Raw genomic sequence first — 26,691 nt, 5'->3', positions numbered from 1 at the left:
TTGAAAGGCGTACAGTCAGGTGTAATAGGTGAAGGGCAGAAGGAGACGGTGAGTGTGCAAGGTTCACGGTCAAGTGAGACTGTCTCTGCAGAAGCAGCTCTCTTCTTGACCCTCCTCCTGACACCCCCGGAGCTGCTGGGTCTGCTCAATGTCATCAGGGTCCCCAGACATATCAACTCACCCACAGGTTGAGGGAATGCACTTTTTAGTAGATTTCCAAGTCCCTTTGTATTTTTGTACAAACAAGGTTTCTGTAGGAATCTAGATAGGAAAGAGTTTTAAAGCCAAGTGCTGCTGAAAGTAATTTTTGCTATAACAACTGTAAATCAGCCCTCTTTATCCCCAGAATTCTAAAGCAGAACCACGCATTGGCTGAATGTACGTTTTCTCTAACAAAACACTAGGATGATGAAGAGAAATGATGAGACATTGCAGCCCCTCCTTTCCCATCTGATTGAAATTTCTGATACTCTGGAGGACAAACTTAGCATTAGTTTGTCTTCTCAGAAGAGTGGCATCGTTCTTCGTGCATTCTCCTGTGAGCTATCTGGAAGGATGTGAAGATGGTGCCTCCAGCTCGAGGACTCCCATTTTTAAGGGAAGTAGAAAATATATATGCCTGTGTGCAAAAGTTCTCACCCCAGTCTCTGTTTGTGCTGCTGCCCAGGCTTACTTTCTTCAGTACTTTTATCACTACCTGACATGTGATTATTTATTTATTGGTGCACTGTGTACTCACTGCCCCTCCCTGATCCAGTAGAGGCTGGGGGTGGGGTGGGGCTTGTGTCTTTTGTTTTTGTATACCTCTGTGGAGCTGTGAATGCACAGAGTTAAAACTCATGATGTCTACATTTCCAGTAACACTGTGTTTATATTTTCAGTGGTTTCACACCTCGAATTTATTTTGAGTCTCACAAGTCTTTACTTAAAAATTTTTTTTTTAACATTCATTCATGTGCTCACATTCCAAGCTCTGCTCATGAGTGCTAATGGTTTTGCAAAAGGGATGTGGTGGATACGAGAGCTCATTTATGTATTTAATGACTGTAGTCCCTCTACAGTGATTTGTTTTCTTGGTCTTTTTCTTTTCATTTGATCTTGATGTTTCAATTTTATGTTTTGAGGCCACTGAAACAAGGGGAGCTGCTCCTGATCCCTCAATCTCTGAACAAATGCCTGTAATTGGGAGGGCTGTTGTCCTCCCTTTTTCCACTAAACATATCAGTAGGCTTGATTATTATTTTAATGAAACATAATAATTATGATGAAAGTGGAACCATAGAATTCTTAAGATGCACACACCCTGATAATCATTGAAACCCCTTTGGCCTCGGTGACGGTGGACCCATAGGAAGTCGTGTGGACCTGTAAAGACCACCGAGTTGGTAATCAGACGCTGGAGAGGAGGCAAAGTGAGCAAAAATGTTACGGTTCTAGGCAGTTTAGAAAATAGTGTAATTTACTAAATGGGGTTGTTTCTTAGTTTAGCCTGAGCCACCAGTGTGCAAGTAGTTCCCCTCCATGTAAATAACTAGTGACTGCAGTTGAGTGTTAGCAACCACTTAATTGAAAAATGAAATTAGGTAGCAATTACTGGCAATTGTGGGTTTCTTGTTTTTTTACTATACTTTGATCTATTTATTTTAAGCAAGTGGTAAATTTGTTTAGAAGGCAGGCTCTTAAAGGAATAAAAACCAAACAGAAAATAAAATTTCAACACAAGGTGGTGGGTTGGGTGGGGTAGCCTCCCTGAGTAACCTTGTCCAACTTAATGATGGCAGTGGGCAAACAACAAAACTGAAATTGGCAGAATTCATTTACTCCCACCTGGGTTGAAAGAATGGCAAGTCCTAGGAATTAACTTGTAGCCTGGGGCAATAAAATAAAAATTGCTTTCAACTGTTGGTCTGCTTGGAACGCTCTGAAGGTAGGTTGCAGTCTCCCAGTGTCCTTATTCACCTCGGGTGCTGCTCCCGTCCCCGTCCTCCTGCAGCTTGGTTATACAAGGGTTACTCAGAAATAGTCACCAGAACTGAACTACTCCAGGGATCCTCTCATTCCCCCTAAATGGTGCCAACACACTGGCAAGTTTCTACCCTCAGAACAGTTTCTTCAAATCTAATCTTTTCTTGGTCAAACCCCTTCATCAAATGGTGTTACTAAATGGAAAAAGAAAAACAAAGACAGCCGAGAGCCACACGAGGATAAAACTTAGTAAAGTTGAAGATATTTTTAATGACATGAGGGCTGGGGTGTCTACTTCATCGCTGTAAAGTCTACACCTGCAGTCCTGACAGATTCAGAACAAGCTCTGTGACGATTTTAGGCTGCCCTGCATGTCACATGAAACATGACTCGAAGACTTTCTAAATAAGAATACTCAGCATGTCCTCGGCTGCTCTCGGCGTTTTTGCAGCATGGGTCTTATTTCCCACCTGGCTATAGTAGAAATTCCCCTGGCGTGTGGATTACTTTACGCAGCGTGGGGAGGCATGCATTTCACACCCAGACATATTTTATGCAGAAGTATTTTGAACACTGTCCAGTGTCACTATTATTTCCTGGGGCAGAGTTATTGCCTTGGTGGGCGGGGAGAGTGCAACTAAGCCAGTTATAATTCCGGGCCATCTGATGGTATGTGTATTCTATCTTGGTTGTACCGTGCCCATGGAGCATTTTGCAAAATTCATGTGACACAAACCTCAGATTTTCCTTCTGTTGGCTGCCATCGACCCTGAGAGTGCTGATAGCAAGAACTGAACATTATTAGAATCCATCCCCTTGGCCTGTCCCACCTGTAGCTTCAAAAAGGAGAATGTGACCCATTAACAAGGTAATCTAAGATGGTCTTTTCTAGCAGGAGTAGCCAAGAGGGCAAAGGACATAACTAGTTTTGATCTTTTGAAAGCAGGTTAGTGGCAAACACTCTATGTAAAATTCAAAACCACGAATAACTAAATAAAAAGGGAGAAATATAATTTACAGAAAAGTACAATGTTGGAATGTTCGAAGGCACAAGACTGAGAGCTGTGTCAGTGGGGTTGTTTCCTGTACAGTGTTCCATGAGCTCGCTGCTGTGACAGCCTCATCAACAGCCACGGCTGGCCTGCCCGGAACCCAGGTAGGCAGCAGAAGCCTGGAGAGACCCAGCCTGTTTGCTCGCCCTCCAGGTCCCTGGGAGCCGAGCGGGTCAGTGCTGGGAGCATCTTCCCAGACCACCCAATTCCTGCGCAGAGCGTAGGTCCTCCCAGACACCTCCATGTGTGGGATCAAAGACTTCTCTCATTCCATGGGAGAGCTTTGCTGTTTATTCAATTTGTGACTTTCCTTGAAATCCGGAGCAACATAGTCTTTTCTGTGTGTGTGTGTCACATCAAACTTCTGAGAGCAGTGTCTGCCTTTGGCTTCAGTAGATGTGTCCTTTTGTATGATAGGAAATTCAGTTAGCATTGGGTGCAATGTCATTCATGAAGCGCCACGAAGCAGAGAGTTTATGGATGATGAGTCTGGGTGAGTGTGTGTGTGTGTGTTTGTGTGTGTGTGTGCGTGTGTGTGTACGTGTGCATGTGTGTGTATGTGTGTAATGCGCACCACCACACATACTCATACAAACACAGCTTTTAAGTCTGTTGTGAGTAAGTACAAGGCTGATGGTTAAATACTAAAAGTGAAATTTCTAGTCATTCTTCAGGCCCAACTTCTTGTGGAGAGAAAAATGTAATCCTGAGAATTGATCTTACCTTGCTGATGGCCCAGGAATGGAAGTGAACTTCACCGGCTCCATGTGCTGCCTGGGACCTGTCAGAGAAGTTGCCCCGTTGACAGAATCCAGCCTGGGGCCCAAGAGGGTCACGGAGGTACCCCTCGTGCCTGAGGAGCTGAGCCCTCACTCACTTGCTTCCAGCCTCATACCTGGTTATGTTTAGGGGAGCTGAGTGTATTGTTTGGGATACTTATACAGTCAGAGTCAGTTACAATTTGTTTTATAGTCAAGTTAATAATAATCAATGGGAATGCCATTCTCAGAATGTGATCATGTTCCCAAAAGGGAAATAAATAAGTAAAAATGGTGACGTTAACCATTTGTTAATGGTTAATTATCAAAACAATTAACCATTGATAAAAATGGGAGACCATTATGGAATACCTAAGGGAAAGGTGTTCATGTTTTACATCTTGAATAAAGAGTGGGCATGGGGAATAGTGCTGGGCTAGAGGTCAGGAGGCCGGCATGTTCTCTCATGCTGCCTCTGATACTGTTAAGTCACACAGCAACTTGGTTGTCTATGAATGTGACTCACAGAAACTCAGAGATACATTTTATTTGCTAAATTACTGGTTTATTATAAAAGGCTATAACTCACGAACAGCCAGATGGAAGAGATGCAGAGGGCAGGGTATGGTGAAAGGGCTCAGAGCTTCCATGCCTTGCCAAGACACTCTCCCCAAATCTCCATGTGTTCACCAACATGGGAACCCTCCAAACCCAAGTCCTTTGGGTTTCTTCAGAGGCTTCTGTATGTAGGTGTGGTTGATTAAATCATAGGCCATCGGTAATCATTTCAGCCTTCTGCGCTCTTCTCCCCTACCTAGAGGTCAAGGGATTGGGACTGAAAGTTCCAGCCTTCTAATCGCATGGCTGGTTCTCTGGCAACCAGCTCCATCCTTAGGTGACACCTAGGGGCATTCTAAAAGTTGTCTCATTAGCATAACAAAGGACGCCTTTCTCACTCTTATCACAAGGTTTTTGGGGATTCTGTACCATGAAAGTGTCAAAGATCTGTGGGGAGGGAGATAATTTCCCTCCCCACCTCCCCCCTCCTTTCCTTCTTACAGCTGGGCTGGTAATAAAATTGAAACAAGATTAGATTAGCAGAAAAAAACCCAATTTAACATATGTGCACAGGGTAATCACAATATGATACTCAGATCATCAAATGAAGCTCAAAGAAATGAGCAAACCAGGCATCTTGTTATACTTTTTAGACAAAGAAACAATAAATTTGTGAGAGATTGACAGGATGAAGAAAAGTACTGCTTATTAGAAAGGGATCTAAGCAAGGTTGGAGCTTGGGTACTAACTTAGTAAAGGCCTTACAAGGTTTGTTTATAAGACTTTTGGACTCCAGATTCTTTTAACTCTTGTGATAAGGTTGTCTGTCAGCCCTCAGGAGTAGGGAGGGCACCTGTCACGTGGGAGATTTATCTCCTGCCTTTATGTGGACAGAATGGTCAGCGTTTTCTTCTTGCATGGACAGTTTCTTAAGTAACTTTAATTCAAAACAATCCATATGCCATCATGGGATATCTTGGGGTGGTTTCCCCTGGGCCCTGACAGACCAAATGTTTATTTCTTATTATAAATCATAGTACTCATAAAGGATATTGGTCTGTTGCTTTATTTATTTGTACAATCATTGTCTGATTTTGATATCAGGGTAATACTAGCTTCATAAAATCAATTGGAAAATATTCTATGCTTGTCTGTTTTTGGGAAAAGATTGTGTAGAATTGGTATTGTTTTGTAGAATTCACTAGCGAAACCATTTGCGCCTAGAGATTTCTTTTTTGGGGGGGTTTGAAATTACAAATTCTTTTTTTTTTTTGCTAGTTACAGGGATATTCAGATTATCTCCTTCATTTTGGGTGAGTTGTGGCCATTTGCGTTTCTTGAGGAATTGGTCCATTTCATCTAAGATGTCGGATATGTGTGTTGAGTTGTTTATAGTATTCCCTTATCCTTTTGATGTTGGTGGGGTCTGTAGTGATGCCCTACTTAATTCCCAAATTATTGATAATTTGTGTCTTCTTTTTGGCAGTCTTACTAGAGGTTTGTCAATTTTATCAATATTTGCAAAGATCCAGCTTTGTAATTTCATCGATTCTTTTTCTATTTTTCTGTTTACAATTTCACTGATTTCTGTTCTTTATAATTTCCTTCCTTTGGAATTATTTTACTCTTCTTTATTTAAATTTTTGAAGTGAAAGGCTAGATTACTGATTTGAGACTTTTCACCTTTCTAATGAACGCATTTAGTGCTATACATTTCTCTCTCAGCATCACTTTAGCTGTGTCTCACATTTTAATATATTGCATTTTCATTTTTATTCAGCTCAATGTACTTTCAGATTTCCTTTTTGCCTGTAGATTTTTTTGTAATGTCATTATTGAGATATAATTTACATAATACTTTTGTTGTTGTTGTTGAAGATTTTATTGGGGAAGAGGAACAGGACTTTATTGGGGAACAGTGTGTATTTCCAGGACTTCTTCCAAATCAAGTTGTTGTCCTTTCAATCTTAGATGTGGAGGGCGCAGCTCAGCTCCAGATCCAGTTGCTGTTTTCTTGTTGCAGGGGACACAGCCCACCATCCCTTGTGGGAGTTGAACCGGCAACCGTGTGCTTGAGAGGAAGCACTCAAACCAACTGAGCCATCCGGGAGCTCAGCGGCAGCTCAGCTCAAGGTGCCGTGTTCAATCTTAGTTGCAGGGGGCGTAGCCCACCATCCCTTGTGGGAGTAGAGGAATCGAACTGTCAACCTTGTCGATGAGAGCCCACTGGCCCATGTGGGAATCAAATGGGCAGCCTTCGGAGTTAGGAGCACGGAACTCCAACCACCAGAGCCACCGGGCTGGCCTCTACATAATACATTTGACGCTTGAACATTGTGGGGGTTAAGAGAACCAAACCCCACATAGTAAAATATCCACATATTACTTTTGACTCCCCAACAATTTAACTCCTAATAGCCTAGTGTTTACCAGAAACCCTATTGATAACATAAACAGTTGTTTAACACATATTTTGTGTTACGTATATTATATACTGTATTCTTACAATAAACTAAGCTAAAGAAAAGATAATGTTATTATAAAAAATTATAAGGAAGAGAAAACACATTCCCAGTGTTTATTGAAAAACATCTGCATGTAAGTAGACCCATGTAGTTCAAATCCATGTTGTTCAAGGGTCAACTGTTTATTTTTCATCCATTGAAAGTACACAGTGTGGTGGTCTTTATCATGTTCACAGTTGTGCAACCATTTTTACAATTAAATTTAGATTTTCATCACCCCCAAAAGAAATCCCATATACTTTAGCTTTGACTATATGCGATTTCCCCATCCTACCCTAGCCCTAGGAAGTCCCTAATCTACTTTCTCTCTTTGTACGTTTGCCTACTCTGGACGTTTCATATAAATGGAATCACACAACATGTGGTTTTGTGCCTGGCTTCTTTCACTTGGCGCAATAGTCTCAAGGTTGTAGCATGAATCAGTATGTCATTCCTTCTTATGGCCAAAAAGTGTTCCATTGTTTGGTTTTGCCACATTTTATCCATTCATCGGTTGATGGGCATTCGGGTTGGTTTTACTTTTTAGCTATTATGAATAATGCTGCTGTGAATATTCCTGTACAGGTGTTTATCTGGACAAGTTTTCATTTCTTTTGGGTATACACCAAGGAATGAAATTTTTAAGCCAAATGATAAGTCTATGTTCAACTTTTTGAGGAACTGTCAGGCTATTTTCCATTGTGGCTGTACAATTTACATTTTCACCAGCAGTGTATAAGTGTTCCTATTTCTCCACATCCTCATGAACGTTTGTTATGATCTGTCTTTAATTATAGCTATCCCCGTGGGTGTGAAGACCCATAGATTATTTAGAAGTGTATTGTTGAGTCTCCAGATTTAGTATTTTCCTGTTTTCTATACATTATTGATTTCTACCTGGACTAATGATTAGAGAATATACTCTGTATGATTTGTTAAGTTTATTGAGGTTTGTTTTTATGGCTCAGGCTACGTTCTATCTTGGTATATGTTCTGTATTCTTGAAAAGAATGTGTATTCAGCTGTTGTTGTTTGGAGTCTTCTAGACTTAGATCCTGTTGGTTGATGTTCTAATTACTCTATCAATTATTGACAGAGGGTATTGAAGTCTTTACCTGTATTGTATATTTGTCTGTTTCTCCTTTTAATTCTGTCAGTTTTTGTTTAATATGTTTTATAGTTCTGTTGTTTGGTGCATACACATTTAGGCTTGCCACGTCTTGGTGGATTGACCCTTTTATCATTATGTAATGTCCCTCCCTGTCTGGTAATTTTCTTTGCTCTGAAGCTTACTTTATTAGAAATTAATATAGCCACTCCTGCTTTCTTTGGATTATTGTTTTAATGATATAACTTTTTTTATTCTTTTATTTTCAACTTGCCTACATCATTGCATTTGAAGTGAGATTTTTGTAGACAACGTATAGTTGGGTCATAGTTTTTAATCCATTCTACTAACAGCTACCTTTTAATTGATCCATTTAGAGCATTTACATTTTATGTAACTATTGATATGTTTGGGTTTAAGTCTGTCACTTTACTTTATTCTGGTTTTCCTTTCTTTGTTTTCTTTTCCTGCCTTCCTGTGGATTATTTAAACATTTTTAGAATTCTCGTTTCATTTATCTATAGTGTTTTTGAGGTGTCTCTTTGTATGGCTCTTTCAGTGGTTCCTCTAGGTATTATATTATGGATACATAATGAATAGCAGTTTATTGGTGCAGTCATTTACCAGTTTGAATGATGTGTAGAAACCTTACCTCCCTTTATGTCTGTTTTTTCTCCTCCATTTATAACAGAGTGGTCTTAAACATTTTCTCTATATACATTGAGAACCACATCACACAATGTTATAATTTTGGCTTCAGTGGTCAAACTTAATTTAGAAAACTCAAGCAGACAAGGAAAATGTATAGAATTTGCCTATATTTTTACTTTCTGTTTTTCTTTCTTATTTTCCGATGTTCTAAGATTTCGTTCTTTTCTATTTTGAGAACTTCTCTTAACTATTTTTTTAGGGCAGGTCTGCTGGCAAAAAATTTTCTTAGCTTTCCTTCAACTGAGAATGCCTTGATTTCCCCTTCATTCTTGAAGGATGTTTTCACTGGATATAGAATTCTGGATTGGCAGGTGTTTTTTGTTTGTTTGTTTGTTTTGTACATGAATAATGTTGTGCCACTTCCTTATAGCCCCCATGGCTTCTGAAGAAAAATCTACTGTCATTCTATTTTTTCTCCTATAGGTAAGATACGGTGTCCTTTCTCTTTGTCTGCTATCAAGATGTGTGTGTGTGTGTGTGTGTGTGTGTGTGTGTGTATTTAGAAGTTTGAGTATGGTATGTCTTGATGTGGATTTCGTTGGGTTAATCCTGTTTGAGGCTCACTCATCTTGATTCTATAGGTTTATATCTTTTGACAAATTTGGGAAGGTTTTCACAGTTATTTCTGTGAGTACTTTCCCAACCTCACCCTCTTTCTTTTCTTTTTCTGAGACTCTAATGACATGAATGTTAGATATTTTGCTATAGTTCCACAGGTCCCTTAGGCTCTGTTATAAGTCTATTTTATTTCTGTTTAGATTGGGTAATTTCTATCATTCTATCTTCCAGTTTACTAATTCTTTCCTGTCTACTCCATTCTGGTGTTGGGCCTACACAATTGAATTTTTTGTTTCAATTATTTTTCAGTGCTAAAATTTCCATAGAGTTTTTCTTTATATCTTATATTTTCTTGCTGAGGTTTTATATTTCTTTGCTCCTATTTTCTATTTTTTATTTGCTTCAAGTATGTAAGTAATTGCTTGTGAAACATTTTGATCATGACTGTATTAAAATTTTTGTCAGATAAATCTAACACATGTGTCATTGTGATAGTGTTATCTATTGTCTTTTTCCATAATGAGTTCCTAGCATGATGAATGATTTTCTTTTAGAACATGGACATTTTGGGCATTATGTTATGAGACTCTGGGTCTTTTTATATGTTCTGTTTTAGATGACTTCTTATGACACCACTCTGGCAGTAGTGGGGGAGGGAGGTGCCATATTAATATTGCCAGTTGGGGGTAGATTTCATTGACCACCTGAGGAGGATGCTACTCATTATTTTTGGGGGATGGGAGTTCTGGTCTCCACTGACACCTCCTTGTCTCAGAGCGGGTAGGAGTGCCTCTTTGCTGCTTCCCTGGTGGACTACACTGACACCACAGGGGAGTGGTGGCTTTCTTACCACTGGGGGGAAGTGAAAGTCCTGACTCTTCACTAGGCCTCCTACCCACGACAGTGTGGAGGGTATAGGTGCCTCGTGATTGCAGGGTGGTAGAAGTGCAGGTGCCATGGCACCATGGGGGAGAGAAGGTGCTCTTTACTGCCCAGCAGTGAAGAAAGTCCCACCTCCCTACTTTTTCTTTTCTGACACCACCCCAATAGGAGGTGGAGGTTTCCTTCTGGTCTAATGAGGGTAGAATCTAGACTCCCCAACTCAGACTTTGCTGGGGCCACAGTTTCTTCTGTGGTGTTCGGCTGGAGTAGCACCGTTATTATTTTAAAATTTTCTGTCTTGCTAGGCTGCCTCTTTCCTGGTCCTTTGTATAGATAGAGCAGGCTTCTGTTGGGGCTTTTGTTGTCTGCATCCATTGTCATTTCCAGGTTGCTGGCTCCTTCAGCTCCAAGTTTGGGGAATTAGAGGCAAAAGGAAAACCCAGAAAACGCACTACTATGTTGTTTTGCAGATCTCACCCTCCCTTGCTGGTCTTCCTTCTTCCTTCTTCCTTCTTTTCTTTCAGAGACTCCTTATGTTTGTTTTATACATAATTTCTAGGCTTTTAAAGGTTTTCTTTACTTAGTAGGAGAAATAGAGAAAATACATGCTCCATCTACCCAGAAGCAGAAGTTGGTTCTTTTTCTAATCTTTATTTTCTTATCTTTTTTTGCACAAACTTTAAAAAGGTGTATTCAAGCTTACCTACCTTTTATCTTAATATCCTTTACTTTTTGGTCACTGATTATATCACTTCTTTGTAACTGAGATGATTACAGCGTAGGATTTCCTTCTGTTTTTATCAACTCTTTTTTTATTTTTAAATGCTAAAAACTCTTTGACCTATGTAGAATTTTCCACTGCTGTAGAATTAAAAAAGTAAGTGAGTGTGTGTGTGTGTGTGTGTGTGTGTGTGTGTTATTTTTCTTTATCTACCTCAGCCAATTCCACTGATTAAATTACTCTTCTCTCTCTCCTCTTTTTCTCCCATTTTTGTGCAGCTTCTTTACATGATATTCTTGTACCACTGTATGCCATTGCCTGGTTTTGCTAGTTCTTCACTGTTCATCACTGTGGTCCATCATGGCTTAATAAAAACTTATCTGACAACATTTGTGGCAGTGCTGTAGGGCAAGTCTGACATTACACCTTTTAAGAAGCGCTAGCTCTCCTATAATGTTCTATAGAAACTGTTCTCCCTTTGTTCTAGCTACAGCTTGCTCTCAATTTGTTAAGCTCAATGATATTTTTCAAGGATATTCTGATTGGCATGTACAATCTTGATTTTCTTCCCTGAAATCTCCCTCCCTGTTGTACTCCGTCTCAGCAAATCCCCCCACTCTACACCCAGTTGTTTGAGCCAGAAACCTTGGATTCATTTTTGATTCATTTTTTTTATTCCTTCTGTCTTGCTAGGCTGCCTCTTTCCTGATCCTCTGTGTAGACAGAGCAGGCTTCTGTTGGGGCCAGGTAATTCACTACTGTGTTGTTCTTCAGATCGCAACCTCCCTAGCTGGGATCTATCTCACTGGGAGGACAGGTACACTCACAGAATACTTCTGGCCATTTGATGTGTGGATTTTTCCACACCAAGCAATTCTCCACTGCTCTGTGGACACCAACTGGGTTTCCTACAATTCAGTTCTGTTTTGACATCATCTGCTTGGGAGTTAGCGTCAGATCCCAGTGGTTACGGGCTGAGGCTCACAAGACGGCCCCCATTGCAGATGGCAGTTGTTTGAGTCCCAGGCTGCCACCTCTGCTTCTTACTGGCCAGGTATTATATCAGCCTAACTCAGGCTCGATAATTTGCTAGAACAGCTGTGTCATTTTCTATCTTGTATTATAAATACTTACCGTCTTGGGTTATCTTCCATGCCAAATATAAGCTCACTGAAGACACGGTCCATTTGTGACCTGATTCTGGGTCCCTTAGAGCCATGTACAGGGAACATGCTCAACCAGTATCTGATGTAGGGTTTAACTTTCTTCCTTTACAAAGTTCTACCTGGACAGACTAAACTCATTATGCTTTTCTTTTTCTTTGCAAGTGGTCAAGTCATTTGGAAAAATAAAATACAGCTTAAGTCCTCTCTTTGGAATAATGCCAACAAGTTTTTGATGTTTCATTTATATTTTCATTTTTTTCAATTACTTTATTATTGCAAGTCCCCTGCAGATTCATAAGTGGAGCATTTTTAAGACCTCTATATTTATAGTCCCACTGTTTTTGGTAGGGTAAATGTTAAATGCATAGAACTAAATGTTGTGAGAAATCTATATTCACAAGTTAGTATTATTGATGTGGATCACTTAATTGTGCTTTTTTATTGAATTGTACTCTATTCGTTTTACAGATTATTTATTTGTTTGCTTCTTTATTATTTATTTACCCAATTTTGATTCTATTTATTTTTAGAATTAAATTCTGTTACTCAGTGTTTGTCCATGAAAGGTATCTGCAGTGGTAGCAGCTTGTTGATATATCTGATCCCAGTGGTGTTTCTTTATTTTCTCTGTTTCTGCCTATTACTTGTTATAATTCTATCTTTATTTTTTATTTATTTATTTTTTTAAATTTAATTTTATTAAATTTATTGGGGTGACAATTGTTAGTAAAATTACATAGATTTCAGGTGTACAATTCTGTATTACATCATCTATAAATCCCATTGTGTGTTCATCACCCAGAGTCAGTTCTTCTTCCATCACCATATATTCGATCCCCCTTACCCTCATCTCCCACCCCCCACCCCTCTTACCCTCTGGCAACCATCAAACCATTGTCTGTCTATGAGTTTCTGTTTCTCATTTGTTTGTCTTGTTCTTTTGTTGCTTTTGGTTTATATACCACATATCAGTGAATGCTCAACATCACTAATCATCAGAGAAATGCAAATCAAAACCACAATGAGATATCACCTCACCCCAGTCAGAATGGCTATCATCAACAAGACAAATAGTAACAAATGTTGGAGAAGCTGTGGAGAAAAAGGAACCCTCATACACTGTTGGTGGGAATGCAGACTGGTGCAGCCGTTATGGAAGGCAGTGTGGAGGTTTCTCAAAGAATTACGAATAGAATTGCCATATGACCCAGCAATCCCTCTCCTGGGTATCTACCCAAAAAATCTGAAAACATTTATAGATAAAGACACGTGTGCTCCAATGTTCATTGCAGCTTTGTTTACGGTGGCCAAGACATGGAAACAACCAAAATGTCCTTCGATAGATGAATGGATAAAGAAGTTGTGGTATATATACACAATGGAATACTATTCGGCGGTAAGAAAAGATGATATAGGAACATTTGTGACAACATGGATGGATCTTGAGAGTGTAATGCTGAGCGAAATAAGTCAGACAGAAAAAGCAGAGAATAATTCTATCTTTAAAAATGTATATTTGCCTGCTGTGTGACTCGAGATACATAAAACCAGCATTTTAGGCCGAATGACTTATTTCTTTTAATGCTTAAAAAAATAGTTTAATGTATTCCATCAATATTTACTTTTGTTCCCCAGCCAAATGGGCTCGACTCAGTTTAGACCTCTTTCTATTGTAAATCCAGTGTTGCCCAGAGTTGCTTTGAGAATGAACAGCTTGGAAGCTAATGCTGGGTCAGGCATGCTCAGTGGCTGCCAGCAGTAACTTCATTCCCTACCAAACACAGGATTGAAATAGTTGTGGATCTAAGACATGTAATTGTTTTCTCTTTAAGCTCGTAGGAAGCATCATTAGAAAGTTTGTGTGTGTCTTCACCTAGAGATAGCGCTCTCTCTCCTGAGGGTTTTGTCCCTACTCCTCCCCACTAATGTTCCTGTTCCCTCACTACTTGTTAATTAGAACTGTTACTTTACTTTTTGTTTGAGACTCATTTTGCATGTTTTTTGTTGGTGGTTGTGGTAGTTTCCCTGATGCAGATTTTTACATTGTTGCTCTTTCGTGGATCCTGCTATCTGGAAGCTTCCTGTGTTGTTTCTCACTTTGCTTTCTTCCCAGAATTTGACAGAGATTATTTTCAGTAAAACAAGAAAAAATGTAGTGAGTTAATTGAATTGTGCTTTGTTATACAATAGATCTTTAGATTTTTAAGCTCAGTTCATTTCAACACATATGCAGAGAGAAACTAAAATAGTTTCTATCCAGGAGAGGAATGTCTTAACTATGTATTTTGTACAAGAGACCTCTAATCCTGTTCCCCTTCCCACAAAGTGAATTTTGATTGCAATTAAAATAAAATAAATTTAAAGTGCCCATTCTCAACAGACTTTTATGTGCAAGTAGTCAAAAGTGAATAATTCAAGTACAGTGCTCTAAACAGTATAAATAGAACGTAGCAGTAAATAACAAAGAACAAATTAAACCAGGGGTAGGTGAGCCACAGCCTTGGGGACAAATATGGGCCCCGCCTGGTTCTGCATGGCCTGTGGGTAGAGAATGGTTTGTAAAACATTTGTGAATGGTTAAGCAAAAGCTAAAAGAAAAGTGATATTCTGTGACATATGAAATTATATTCTAGTTTCTGTGCCCATAAATAAAGTTTCATTAGAAGGCGGCCACGCTCATTCATTGAGGTGTTAACCTCTGGCTACTCTTTATAACCACAGTGAAGCGCGGCCTGCAAGTTGAACATACTTACTATGTGGCCCTTTACAGAAAAAAGTTAGCTCATCCCCAGACTAAACCACGAGTAGTACCTGGCGTAGCTCATGGTCAGCATTGTAAAAATCATCAAAAACTTCATTTGATTTTTTTCCCGATAACTGATGTGTTTCTCTATAATATTAGGCAGGATAATGATTCTAGGAAGGCAAATTTTGTGTATTCAAGTTCATTTCCTTTTCAAGAAGTAGTTGGGGTGGTTGGAGACAGCCATAGATGCATATGCATTTGTAACTGTTGATTTACTTGTTTTATTCTGCGAACAATGACATTTAAGAAGCCTTTTGGTTTTGTTTTGTTTTGACCAATTATTTAGTTTGCTGACAAGTGTGATGTTCGTCCTTCATAAAAGCATAGACACTTACGCACAAAACCTTTTATGCCAGCGGAGAATATGTTATAAAGTTCAGTGTCTCTGCTTATGTTCACTAAAAAGCACTGATCTAAGATCTCTTGTGACTGCCCTTCATTCAGTCCCTTCTTGTCCGTGGAGGAATAGAGCAGATTCAAACTGCTGTGCAATTTCTAGCAAGAGTCATTCAGACCAATTGGAAATGGTTTAAAAGAAAGGAGAGCAGCCTTTGCAAAATACTCGTAAACACATGATTTCTTAAACAAATGTCCTTGGTTTGTTGCCGTTCTTTTCTGCTATTTGCCACGACCTGATTTTCCCTTCCTCTCTTCTTCCACGTGTCTTTCAGCCATGTGTCCTAGTGGCCATTCTGTCTGCGTCCTGCATGTATGTTGTGGCATTTCACTCGCTTCCCCTTGGTCATGTCCTGCTTGCCTGGGCTCCTGGTCAGGACCAGTCCTGAGGCCAGATCAGGGCAGGTGTTTGTCTCTGTGATGCCTTAAAGCAGCCTCTGTTTCTTCCTTTCTCCCATCACCCTCATTTCCCACCCTCCATTCTTAGGAAGAAGGATTTCCTTTCAACACAGCCAGAGATGGCACCCCCACATGAGAGCATGGGGTACCAGAGGCTGGGTGGCAGTAAAAGGGGGGAAAAAGACAAAAAGAGAAAGTAGGAGCCACCAGAAACAGGCCTCCCCTACTTTCCAATGTGCCTGCAAACGATCCTGTTCCTGGCTTCTGAGCATTTCTTTAAAACTGTTTTCTCCTGCTTTTTCATGTAGAAGACAAGAAGAAAACCAAAGTTTGGGGGCATTTGTGACGTTGTAGGCGCAGTGATTCGTGCTCGGCAGCCCATACATAGCTCAGTTATTGTCATAGTTCTTTATGTGGTGAGTGTGTTTGTCCCCATTTTACAGATGAGCAAATCGGTCCTTAGCCTGTTAGTAACTCATCCACAGCCACAGAGTGAGGCAGGCTGGCTCCAAAGTTCGGGCCAGTCATCAGATGGCAGCTGATAAGGCCCCCAGCACACAGATTGGGCCTTCATTCCTGCATTCCTGAAAGGAGCTGATTGCACATGAACCCTAGGGGTCCAGGAAGGCTGCTGTTGGCACATCCTTATCGTATATGGAAAGTTGCTTGCAGAAGCAAGGATCAGATGAGGAGCGGTTACAAAGATGTGAGTTTTCAGTGGACTTCTTTTAACTTCTCTGTTTAACAGAGAGGTCAACAGGCCCGAGATCATGGATAAAGACCTGCTGAACCAGTTGAATACATATATTCCCCAACAATTATTGGCGTCTGCTACAATATGACTGATAAAAAATCCAAGCTGGAGGGGTGATTTGAATACCCAACATAAATATGAACATTTAATTATTTAGAAATTAGTTCTTTAAATCTCTTCCAATTATTATGATGGCATTGTGTTTTGGGGTTCACAGACTATTGTATGTGGTTTGTAGGCTTCTAAGGATTTACTTACGTATTAAAACGCTGTGATTTTAAGTTGCTAAGGGCTTATTCTGTTCTTATCTTCCTATAGTTCAGATAATTTCCATATGCTACTTTAGTTCTAAAATGTATGATGTGCTGTTGCCTTGCAAGTAAGAGCTGTTGTCACTTAAGCCTTGTCAAGTGACCCTCGTGTGTGAAGGTCCTTGCCATGTTGCCCCATGTGCTGGTGCAACCATATTTCTGTCCTCTTTTCCTGCTACAGGCCACTCCCTCGTGTGGTCTCTGCATTAAAGCCACAGTGGGCCCCACCACGAATTAGGAGATAGGTATCTTCCTCCATTTCTTCACTTCCTGATATCTTCCTGTATTTTTTCATTTCTTAAGAGACTCTTCATGTTGTCTCTGTGAGTTCAGTGCCTGGTCTGTTCTTCATCCTTGCCAGATGCTGCCACCTCCATAGATGTGCTCAGCAGATTTCCTCCTGCTCTGTTCTCGTAGCCCTTGATTGGGGCTTTATCTCCTGGTACCTTGTGTTGGAGTAAGTCCTAAACACACCTGTCCCTTTGCCTTCATTGGAAACTCAGAGACTGGAGGTCGTGGCGAGTTTATATGCTTCATGTAGTTAACTGAAGTCTCTTTGATCAGTTGATTTGGTTGCCTCTGAAGGAGCAGCCATCTGAAAAATTAAACATTTTCAACATTCCAAGTGAAAGAATCTGAAATCAGACATATTTAAATAAGTCACAAACTCTTCTCAATACCAGAGGTGACAGCAGTAATCCAAAAACTGACATGTGATCTGGCCACCTTGGCGAGACTTGTATCTTTTTGAGCCTCCATTTTCAGTGAAATTAAAAAAGTGTGTGTATGAAAATAATCTGCCTTGCTTAGCCCTTAGGGTTTTTATGAGGATGACATGAGATATTACATCTGAAAATGTATTGGGAATCACGATATTGCTTCAAATATAAAATTGCATTGTCTTATTTAAGAAAACGTGATTGGGATTTAGAAAAAATCTATACTGTATACATATTGTGTACCTTAGCAATCTGCTTCTGATTCAAATTTAAGTTTGTACCTGAATGTACTTTGTGAATAGTTTTAAGGAGATCATCAGACTTTAACTTCAAAGACGGTAAAGCCAATCTATAGCCAATTATGCTGACCTGGGAGATTTTGAAATAGAACCAATTGGTCCTGTCAATTGGTCCTGTCAAACAGGACCAGTTTGTCTTCTCTGTAATTCCTGCATAACGCGTTTTGCATTTTTATTTTTTCCTGAACAGGCTTCCATCTCTATCACAAATTGCCCACAATAGTGCCCGAGAGCTGCCTTCTTATAATGGTTGGACTTCTACTAGGTGGGATTATTTTTGGAGTCGATGAAAAGTCTCCCCCTGCAATGAAGACGGACGTGTTTTTTTTATATCTCCTCCCACCCATTGTACTTGATGCGGGCTATTTCATGCCCACGCGCCCATTCTTTGAGAACATCGGTACCATTTTCTGGTATGCTGTGGTCGGGACACTTTGGAATTCCATTGGCATTGGGGTGTCCCTGTTTGGTATCTGCCAGATTGAAGCCTTTGGCCTGAGTGATATCACTTTGCTCCAGAATCTGCTCTTCGGCAGCTTAATCTCAGCGGTGGACCCCGTGGCTGTGCTGGCTGTCTTTGAGAACATTCACGTCAATGAGCAACTCTACATCCTGGTCTTTGGAGAGTCCCTGCTGAACGATGCAGTGACAGTGGTGAGTAACTTGTTGACAGTACGTCACTCCAACAAGTGGGGGCCCCCCACCAACCTGCACCGGCATTCTGTCAGAGACAGCTTTGTGTGTAGAAGGGCCTCTCATTGGATTTAATGCTGTGTTGTTGCTATCTTCAAATTCTAAGTAAAGTTTTACGTATCGTTTAATATTTATTTATTATTATACAGTGGGCCCCTCGTTTGCATTTTTCACTGGGTCATGCAAACTGTGTCACTGGTCCTTGCTTGCAAGACTGCTATTGCCAGAGGAGCGTAACAGTGATTGTGACTCGAATATCTCTGAGATTTCTCATTTTAGCATTTTCAAAAGTGATGGGTTTTGATCAGAATTTAAAGGACTTCAGTTCCCAGAATTCTTTGTGGAGTAATGCTATCAGTATATAATGAGTATAATACAAGCGAAAAGATAATACCTACTAAGTGCCATTCTCTCTCTGGGGATGCTTTATTTCTTATTTCATTATCGTAGGCAAATTTTTCATCACACAGCTCACTTTCAGCCAGCATTTTTCTAGTCCTCACCATTTTCCCATAAGTGTGTATTTATTCAGAATGTGAAAATTATTTTGAATTCTTATTAACTGATACGTAATTAGAGGCAGATGCTATTATGATCTTAATGTTATCAGAATTTACCTCCACCCCACCTTCTGAGCTCAGGCAAGGTGTGGAGAGAAAGGATGAGGACGCCTTGCAAGCAGAGAGCTCCCCCACCAGTGAAACACTGGGGTGACCCTTCATTCATTACGCAGTTAGGGAGCATTGGTGACGCTGTTTCATGGTAGTCATGATTTTGTAGTAGTAATGGTGATGGCAGTGATAGCCATTAACCTCTTGTGAATGCTTAGTTTGTGCTCGGGTCTTCATGACAACCTATGAAATAGGTATTCTTCCCATTTTGCAAAGAAGAAAATTGAGAGCAATAAGAAAATCATCCATAATGTCTGTGGATATCATGTAGAAAATAATGTATTGATAAGGAAATCCCATTTTTTAGAGTAGCGGCTAAGACAGCTATTTTAAGAAGGCTGAATTAACTCAAGTAACAAAATCTACCTTATTTATTCCATTATTCATTAACAGTGATTAGTCATTAACTCACCCATCTTAAATTTTAACTGGGAAACTGCCATAACAATGAAGATATTTCAACACTCTAATTTCTGAAGGTATCAAGTTTTATATTGTGACTTATGTCTGGTATATACATTTTACTCTTGTTGAGGGAGATTGTGGAAATTTCAATGTGGCATTCTTAGATCTATTTAGTATCAAGGAAACTTTACAAAGAAATCGTAATACCTTGCTGCTTTCCTTCTAGAACAGTATACCAGTCATGTCAGTTTCAGAATGCTACTCCATGCCTTTACATTGTTTTCTCTTTTCTTGTAAGATTTCTCATTCAGACATCTCAGTGGTCCATTCTTGAGTTTGTCAAGAATCATGTCTCAGGAAACCATCTGGCTAAATTAGTTTTTAAAGTGTGCCAAGGCCTCAGGCTTTCCAGAGGCCGGTCTTGTGCTTCCTGTCAAGAGGCACAAAGCCATCAAATGTGATTTTATGGACAGAAAAGGAAGGGCTAGCCCAGAGAGGGCCTTGGGCCAATCTGAGGGTCTGCTATTCTGATACAGTAAGGAGGGCAAGGGCAGAGAAAGGGCATGGCTGCTCTTAGGTATGGAAGCCCTTGTTACAAGACCAAAGCCTGTGAGTCAGAATGACTGTTACGTTTTCATGTGAAAGAGTCTTCCTGGTAGGTTATGTACACTGGGCTGGGCTGAAAACCCATGGACGCTTAAAGCCAGATCCACAAGATAACGGGACATGCCAAGTAGTTTGCCTACCTAATGCTGAAGTATAAACCACCAGAAGTTTCTTTAACTGAATTGGCTGAATAGTGGACTGATCTGACCAGGAATAATTTAAAAAATGGTATAAAAATTATAATTTTGCCCCCTACTCAGGTACCCTTGAAGGTATAGAGGTGGAGATGTTTTACGGAAGATTTTTGTACTCATTCACCTAGTCTTATCTCTAGCAGAGTTATATGGACCACACTTCATATAGTGAAAATGATGAGTCACTACATATGAGTTGCAACGAGAATGGTAAAGATTAACAGAGAGAACCAATGTTAAAAATGTGGTCTGGAGCGTAAGTGCAAATAACTCCTTCCCCAAATCATGATAAATTCAATATTGAGCTATAAGAGTTGAAGGGTAGAAAACCTATCACAAAATGTCTCAAAGCAAAGAGAAATTTATAATGTATGAATTGCAGGCAAACTCTTTGTGTTATTGTCTAGGGCCGTAGTCGATTGCAATTAACTGGAGAAATGACCGTTGAAAATAAAAGTGAGCTTTTTAAATAGGATTTTTGTGCTTTCCTTTATAGTGAGTATTTTAGGAAAACTTGAAAAAAATTTCCCTTGTTAGGCGAAGACTGTTTAGGTTCTCAGTTATCTGAGAAGTCCTGTGTTTTCCATGGTATGTAATCAAATGACTTAACGCTCACATGGTAACTTCCAATATGATTTCTAGAACATGTTAAAGCAACCATTGAATATTCTAAGGCAATATCCAAGAACACTCAAATAGTTTCCCCAGTCTACCGTAACTAGGGTTGGTTAAGGAGCGCGGGCTCTGTGGAAAGGGGCTAGGGATATGCCCTAAGAGCCTGGTCATTACGTGCTATGCAGTGGAATTTCACTTAAGGAAGCTGGACCACTTGTTAATTAATTTTGCTCTTGCAAATAGCAGAATAGATTTAAAATCCCATACCCCAAAGTGATTATTCTTTATGTTTCACATCAGAAAAAGTGACCTGTAAACTCTTCTTCTGGAACAGAGCTATTCTGATAAAGAACGCGGTATTGTTCGCATCCTGTGTTACGTGATTTCACTGGTTTCATTGTGCATTTCCTTATTTATTTATTTATTTATTTATTTATTTATTTATTTATTTATTTCAGGTATACAAAACAATGTAATAAACATTTACCATTTACATCCCTCACACAGTGATAACCCCCTCCCCATCCACTACCCCTGTGACATCGCACACAGCCATTACATTTCCACCGTCTCTATTCCTAATATTGTGCATTTCAATCAAAGTTCAAAATAGATCATTTCTGATTTTAATATATGTAAGTGTATTAAAAGTAACAATAATGAGTAGAAAGAGTTGAAAGGATTCAGCTGTCACAGAAATTAGCCCATTGCAGAATTTAGCACACAAGCAGTATCCCTGACATTTCAGTCTTCTAAAAATACAGTTGTCAAGTGGAGGCCAACTTTGCACCGACCGACTAGAGACATAATTCCAGCCCACATACATAACACATTTACATAAACAGATATAAATTACAACTCCAAAAGCCCTTTTCTATATAGATCCCCTTGCGGTAAAATTAAAGGATTTAACTGGAATGAAGTAACTGGGTTATGGCCAGTTGTAACTAAAAGAATTTTATCGTGTGTTGATCACTAGGTATCAAGTTCAGTGTAAAACAGGTGGGAGGTTATGGAAAGCTTTGGGGTTGTCAAGGTAACGTCTCGACCTAAGCTATGTCCTCGTAGCAGTGCCCTGGCATCGGAGGCTGAAGAATGATCAAGCTGGAACTTCTGACCAGTAAGCCGAGTGTAAAGTGCCTGCTGGGCCGCAGCATTGCTCTCTGCAGAACCTACCGGGATGTGAGAAACAGACTGTGCCTGTGATACACTTGCTCCGTTGAGTTGCCAGGAGGATGGCTCTGGAAAGATGATGGCAGTATGCCAGTTGTCCCTTAGGCATGAGTACCTGAGTGTCCTTTGGGGGCCTCATCAGCGGGCTGGGTGCGGTGGGGGTGGGGAGATGAGAGCGAGGAGGAGGAGACGTGAGTTCTGTGCACAAAGATTTTCTAATTTGGGGGGAAGTGAGGTAGGTATTCAAGAGGCAGCACCTACAGCACAAGATGGCATATTGCCAAACGCCAAATGGTTTTGGGGGGCCATCTGTGTTACAGGAGGCAGAGGAAAGGACACTTTGCAAGGGCTGTAGGAATCTAGGCAGGCTCTTGAGAGGAAGAGCAGCTTCAGCTGGGTCTCCCTGGATTTAGGAACTGGGTTTCTACCTGGAGAAACCACAGGAAGGAAACCAGAGGCAGCGATGAATAAACACGGTACGTTTTGTGGAGCCAGTAATGAGACCCTCTTCCAGACGGACGGGTGTTGGAAAGCAGTTTAAAAAAGGAAGTGTGCCAGGTGTGTTGAGCCTTCCTGAAGCCAGGCAGTCGAACATTTTAAACTTGAGAGTGGAAAATGCAATAGCAGTATTTAAAGGAAGTGAGTCTTTCGTAGCTGGAAGGGCCATGAGGGCAAAGGAGAGATGTGATTTGCTGCTGCAGGCTGGAGGCAGGGAGGGAGGTGACAGAACTGCAGTGCCCGAGAGGCTGGGGGAAGTTGTCTATGCAGCCATGGCTGGCCTGGAAATCCGTCTCTCTCCTCAGGCAGCAGGTGACTGTCACCTCTTGGCCTTGGTTGCTTGGAGGCAAGGAGTGTATACAGTACATGTCTGATCCTCTCTCAGGAAGCAGTTGTGGCGTGTTAATGCTGGTGAAATCCGTATGATGTGTGCACGAGGCCGGTGGCTGAAAGTTGGAAGTGGCTACTGCTTGAAGCCAGTTTCTTTTCTGGCAAATGATGACACCTTCAAGCTATTTAAGTCCTCAGGCGAGTGAGTTGCTTTTTCCTTCTTTTCCTCAAGTCATTTGTTGGTGGTACGATACCCAATGCTCAGGTGTGTCACACCAACCAGGGGGAGAGAGGAAAAGCCCACTGCTTCCTAAGTAATAATCCACTGTTTTTTTCCTGTTTGTTTGTTTTTTCAACACGAATGAACTTTTATTGTTATCGACTAGGCAACATGGAAAAAGTAAATTACAATAAGGTATGATCCTTGACACAGGAGTTTATGATCCAGTAGAAAAGAAGAAATAATTACACAAAACCTGCCATGTGTTAGCTCTAAAGGCCCATTGGTGAGGCAGGAAAGAGTGAAATGGCTTTTTGCCAGGACACACCGGTTAGCAGGGAGCTTCTGACTCACTGTCCCATGGCTGAACCTTGAAAGACTTACCCAGAAGGTCAGGAGCCGTGGGCTCTGGTATTGCCTCTGCTATTTTGTGGGACAAATGGGTTCAATTTGAGTTTGTCCCAACCCAAACAAGGGCATAGCACAGCCCATACTGAAAGGCCTGTGTCTGCAATGTCCTATCAGGCAGCTTGCCTGGAGATCCCCGGCTGTACATACGACGATGGAAAGAAGCAGGGCCTGTATTTTACTTGCTGGTTTGAGGGGGCAAAGCGGTAGAGTGTAAGCCATCACATCCCATCCCAGTTGGCTCCGTGGTCCTCAGAAACATGTATGAAAGCATACTGCCCAGCAGATGTGAAGTGCCTAGCGCTTTTGAAGCCTTAATTAAACTAAGACTATGTAAAGACCGCGTAGGTTTTTCAGTAACCCAGTAACATTGTAGTCTTATCATTTCAGAGGCACAAAATATGTATGAACTTATAACACACACACACACACACACACACACACACACACACACACACATTACTGCCTCTGCTTTGAGAAAATTCCTTTGAGTCTCATGTTACACCAGGTATTCATATGTGTGGGCAGGGCAAGGAGGAGGGGTTAGGAGTGAGGCCCTCAGTGACCCGGAGCTCTTCAGAGGGCACCTGGACTGATGGGCAGGGCCTTCCATGGGGTGACCCCACGAAGGGCCTGGAAAGGTAACTACATTCACAGCAGCACTGACGAGCCTCAGTACTACAAGCAGGGCATGTTGGATGGCAACCAGGTGTTTTTAAAATAATCTTCTAGATGGTACCTAAAAAATGTTTTTGGAGTAAGTTGTATAATAATTTTGAAGTTTCCTCTCCCTCACTTTAGCAGTAGTTTTCCTGACCACACACTTTTATCAAAGCTTTTTGTGTTTAAAGCTATCAAATATAATATTAAAATTGCCATTGATCATCCACTTTGGCACACAGAAGACATGTCCTTTTGAGAAGGTTGGGTAGATTGTTCTGTGGCCACAGGGTTGCTGGGGAATTTGGAAGGGGTCTTGACACCGCGTTCTCTTTCTCCCCCAGGTCCTGTACAACTTGTTCAAGTCTTTCTGCCAGATGAAAACCATTGAGACTATTGACGTGTTTGCTGGGATCGCCAACTTCTTTGTTGTGGGGCTTGGTGGTGTTTTGATTGGCATCTTTCTGGGATTTATAGCGGCATTTACTACTCGGTTCACGCATAACATCCGGGTGATCGAGCCCCTGTTTGTCTTCCTGTACAGTTACTTGTCATATATCACAGCCGAAATGTTTCACCTCTCAGGTATCATGGCGTAAGTATTTAATTCTTTGTGAAAAGCACTTACTGATGACATTTCATTGAATTCATGTATTCTAAGCTGTTAATGTTAAGTAAGTTATATGAAAGAGTACGTTTTCTTAAATTCTTCTAAGAACAATTGAAAATAGATTTTTCTTACTCTTTGTTTCAAAGAAATGAAAGTGTGTATCGACCAAATTTTTACTAAAGTGATCTGGTGCTAATATGAAAAACTACTTAAAAAGTTATCTTTTAGGTCTCATATAAAACATGACAACACACTGTTGGGGTTGATTGCCAGACACCACGAATTTTCTGAGTCTGATGCCCATTCAGTGTTGTCCATGTGGGGGGCTGTAAATTTCTTCCAACAAGATTGCATAACCCAAACTGTATTTGGAATTCTGGAATTGCTTATGTATATTCATTTGAATAACCTGAGTAGTAGAAAACCTTCGTTCTGTGTGATCGACTTAATTTGAAATAATAGTGTAATGTCATTCATAGCAACAATCAATGGATAAGGTACATAGTCATGTCATTTTAGTTTAGCTTTTAAAATAAAGAGGCATGATTATAAACCAGGAAATGTATAAAGCAGGAAATTATTTCTTTATTAACGTTAGTGGATCATTCACTAACTGATTCAAAGTTTCACAAGTGGTAATGTTTGGGTCTAATGTTAGCTGTTGGAGGGTCACTTTGACGGAGGCTACTTACTGGGTCTGAATGTTTTGGTAGCACCCCAAAACATGCCTGTTATTGTATTGTCACACTCTGGATAGAGTCAGTGAGCAATACTTAATAATGGAATGCTTTTAAAAGGTTTTATTTTAACAAATATTTACTTGAAGTTTAACATATGCTAGTCTCTATGCTAGGTAGGACCTGTTATACATATTTAGAGTTTTGCTGTTGTAAACATAAGTCCGGTTTTTGACGTTTTCTGTGGTAGTCTGATTTAGCTGATGCTTTGATTAAGGAATGTTTCGTTTTCCTCCTCCCATCACCACTTTTGTATCAGAAGCAGATAAGGTTGGAGGAGGAAGTCAAGTGCGTCTCCACAAGGAGAGTGGAACCCATTGTAATGAAAGCCATGAGTGAAAAGGTTGGGTGGTTTTATTTCACAGAGAACCTAAATAAAGCAACATATTAATCCAGTTTGACCCAGTAATGAAATGTTCTGCATCTTCCTGGATGCTATTCATATCATTTGTCTGACTTCCAGTTTCCTCACTGTTCTTTCACCAGTGTCATTGAAAATGTATGACCAGCTAGTTACAAGGTCTCTGAAAGGATTATGGGGGTGGGACTTTGTGTCTAGGTTTCCAGCAGCAATCTAGCAACAATCTGTGTAAGAACCTTGGCTGTATTTTCACCATGTGCATATGTAAATGTTCTAGAACACCCACATAGTTATCTAAATATCTTTGTCGATTTGCCTGATGTTCAAGGGCAGACATTGGTTTGGGAAGAATCAGAGTATGGAGGTCATTTGGAGTGTTGGATGGGGTTGGGGTCCTGGTCCATCTCTGCTTAGAGATGGGCCCTCACTGGGCCGGTGAGGCCCAGAGTCTGCAGAGGTTGCTAGGCTTGTGTCCTGACCTCCTGTGAAGACAGGCTCAGGGGTTTATCTACTCTGGGAATTAGGAAACCTGGGACAAGTAGGGTAAATAGAACAGGTAATTAATTCCCTGCTTTGGCTTGTTAGTGGATGAAAAATATCCCCTTTGTTTCCAACTTCAAACTGAACATTTATTTTATAACGCAGTGTACAGAAAAGTCCCTTATTACATTTAAACTACTGCTGTCATTGCACACAGTGCACTAAAATAATAAACTAACCTTAAATAAGGTGTTATAGGAGATTTAAACATGTTGGGGGTCTAGATTTCCATGCATGCTCATTAACCATGATAGTAAACGAAAGGACAGACTAGTGTGGGAGTGCATTTGTTCTGAGAAGTAA

The 26,691-nt window shown here is 40.5% G+C and overlaps 1 protein-coding gene across 1 annotated transcript in view; it reads left to right on the top strand.

Annotated features, from left to right (window-relative positions):
* SLC9A2 (solute carrier family 9 member A2) overlaps positions 1-26,691 on the top strand; it is an 80,313-nt gene that overhangs the window by 9,299 nt on the left and 44,323 nt on the right. The window contains exons 2-3 of the mRNA XM_019753913.3: positions 17,858-18,321; positions 24,485-24,735. Coding sequence (XP_019609472.1) covers positions 17,858-18,321; positions 24,485-24,735 — 715 coding nt within the window. The remainder of the gene's footprint in view (positions 1-17,857; positions 18,322-24,484; positions 24,736-26,691) is intronic.

The sequence above is a fragment of the Rhinolophus sinicus genome, chromosome 2, assembly GCF_057876585.1.
Source record: "Rhinolophus sinicus isolate RSI-liver-muscle chromosome 2, RSI-T2T, whole genome shotgun sequence".
NCBI lineage: Eukaryota > Metazoa > Chordata > Mammalia > Chiroptera > Rhinolophidae > Rhinolophus > Rhinolophus sinicus.
This window is presented reverse-complemented; position numbering and strand designations above follow the sequence as displayed.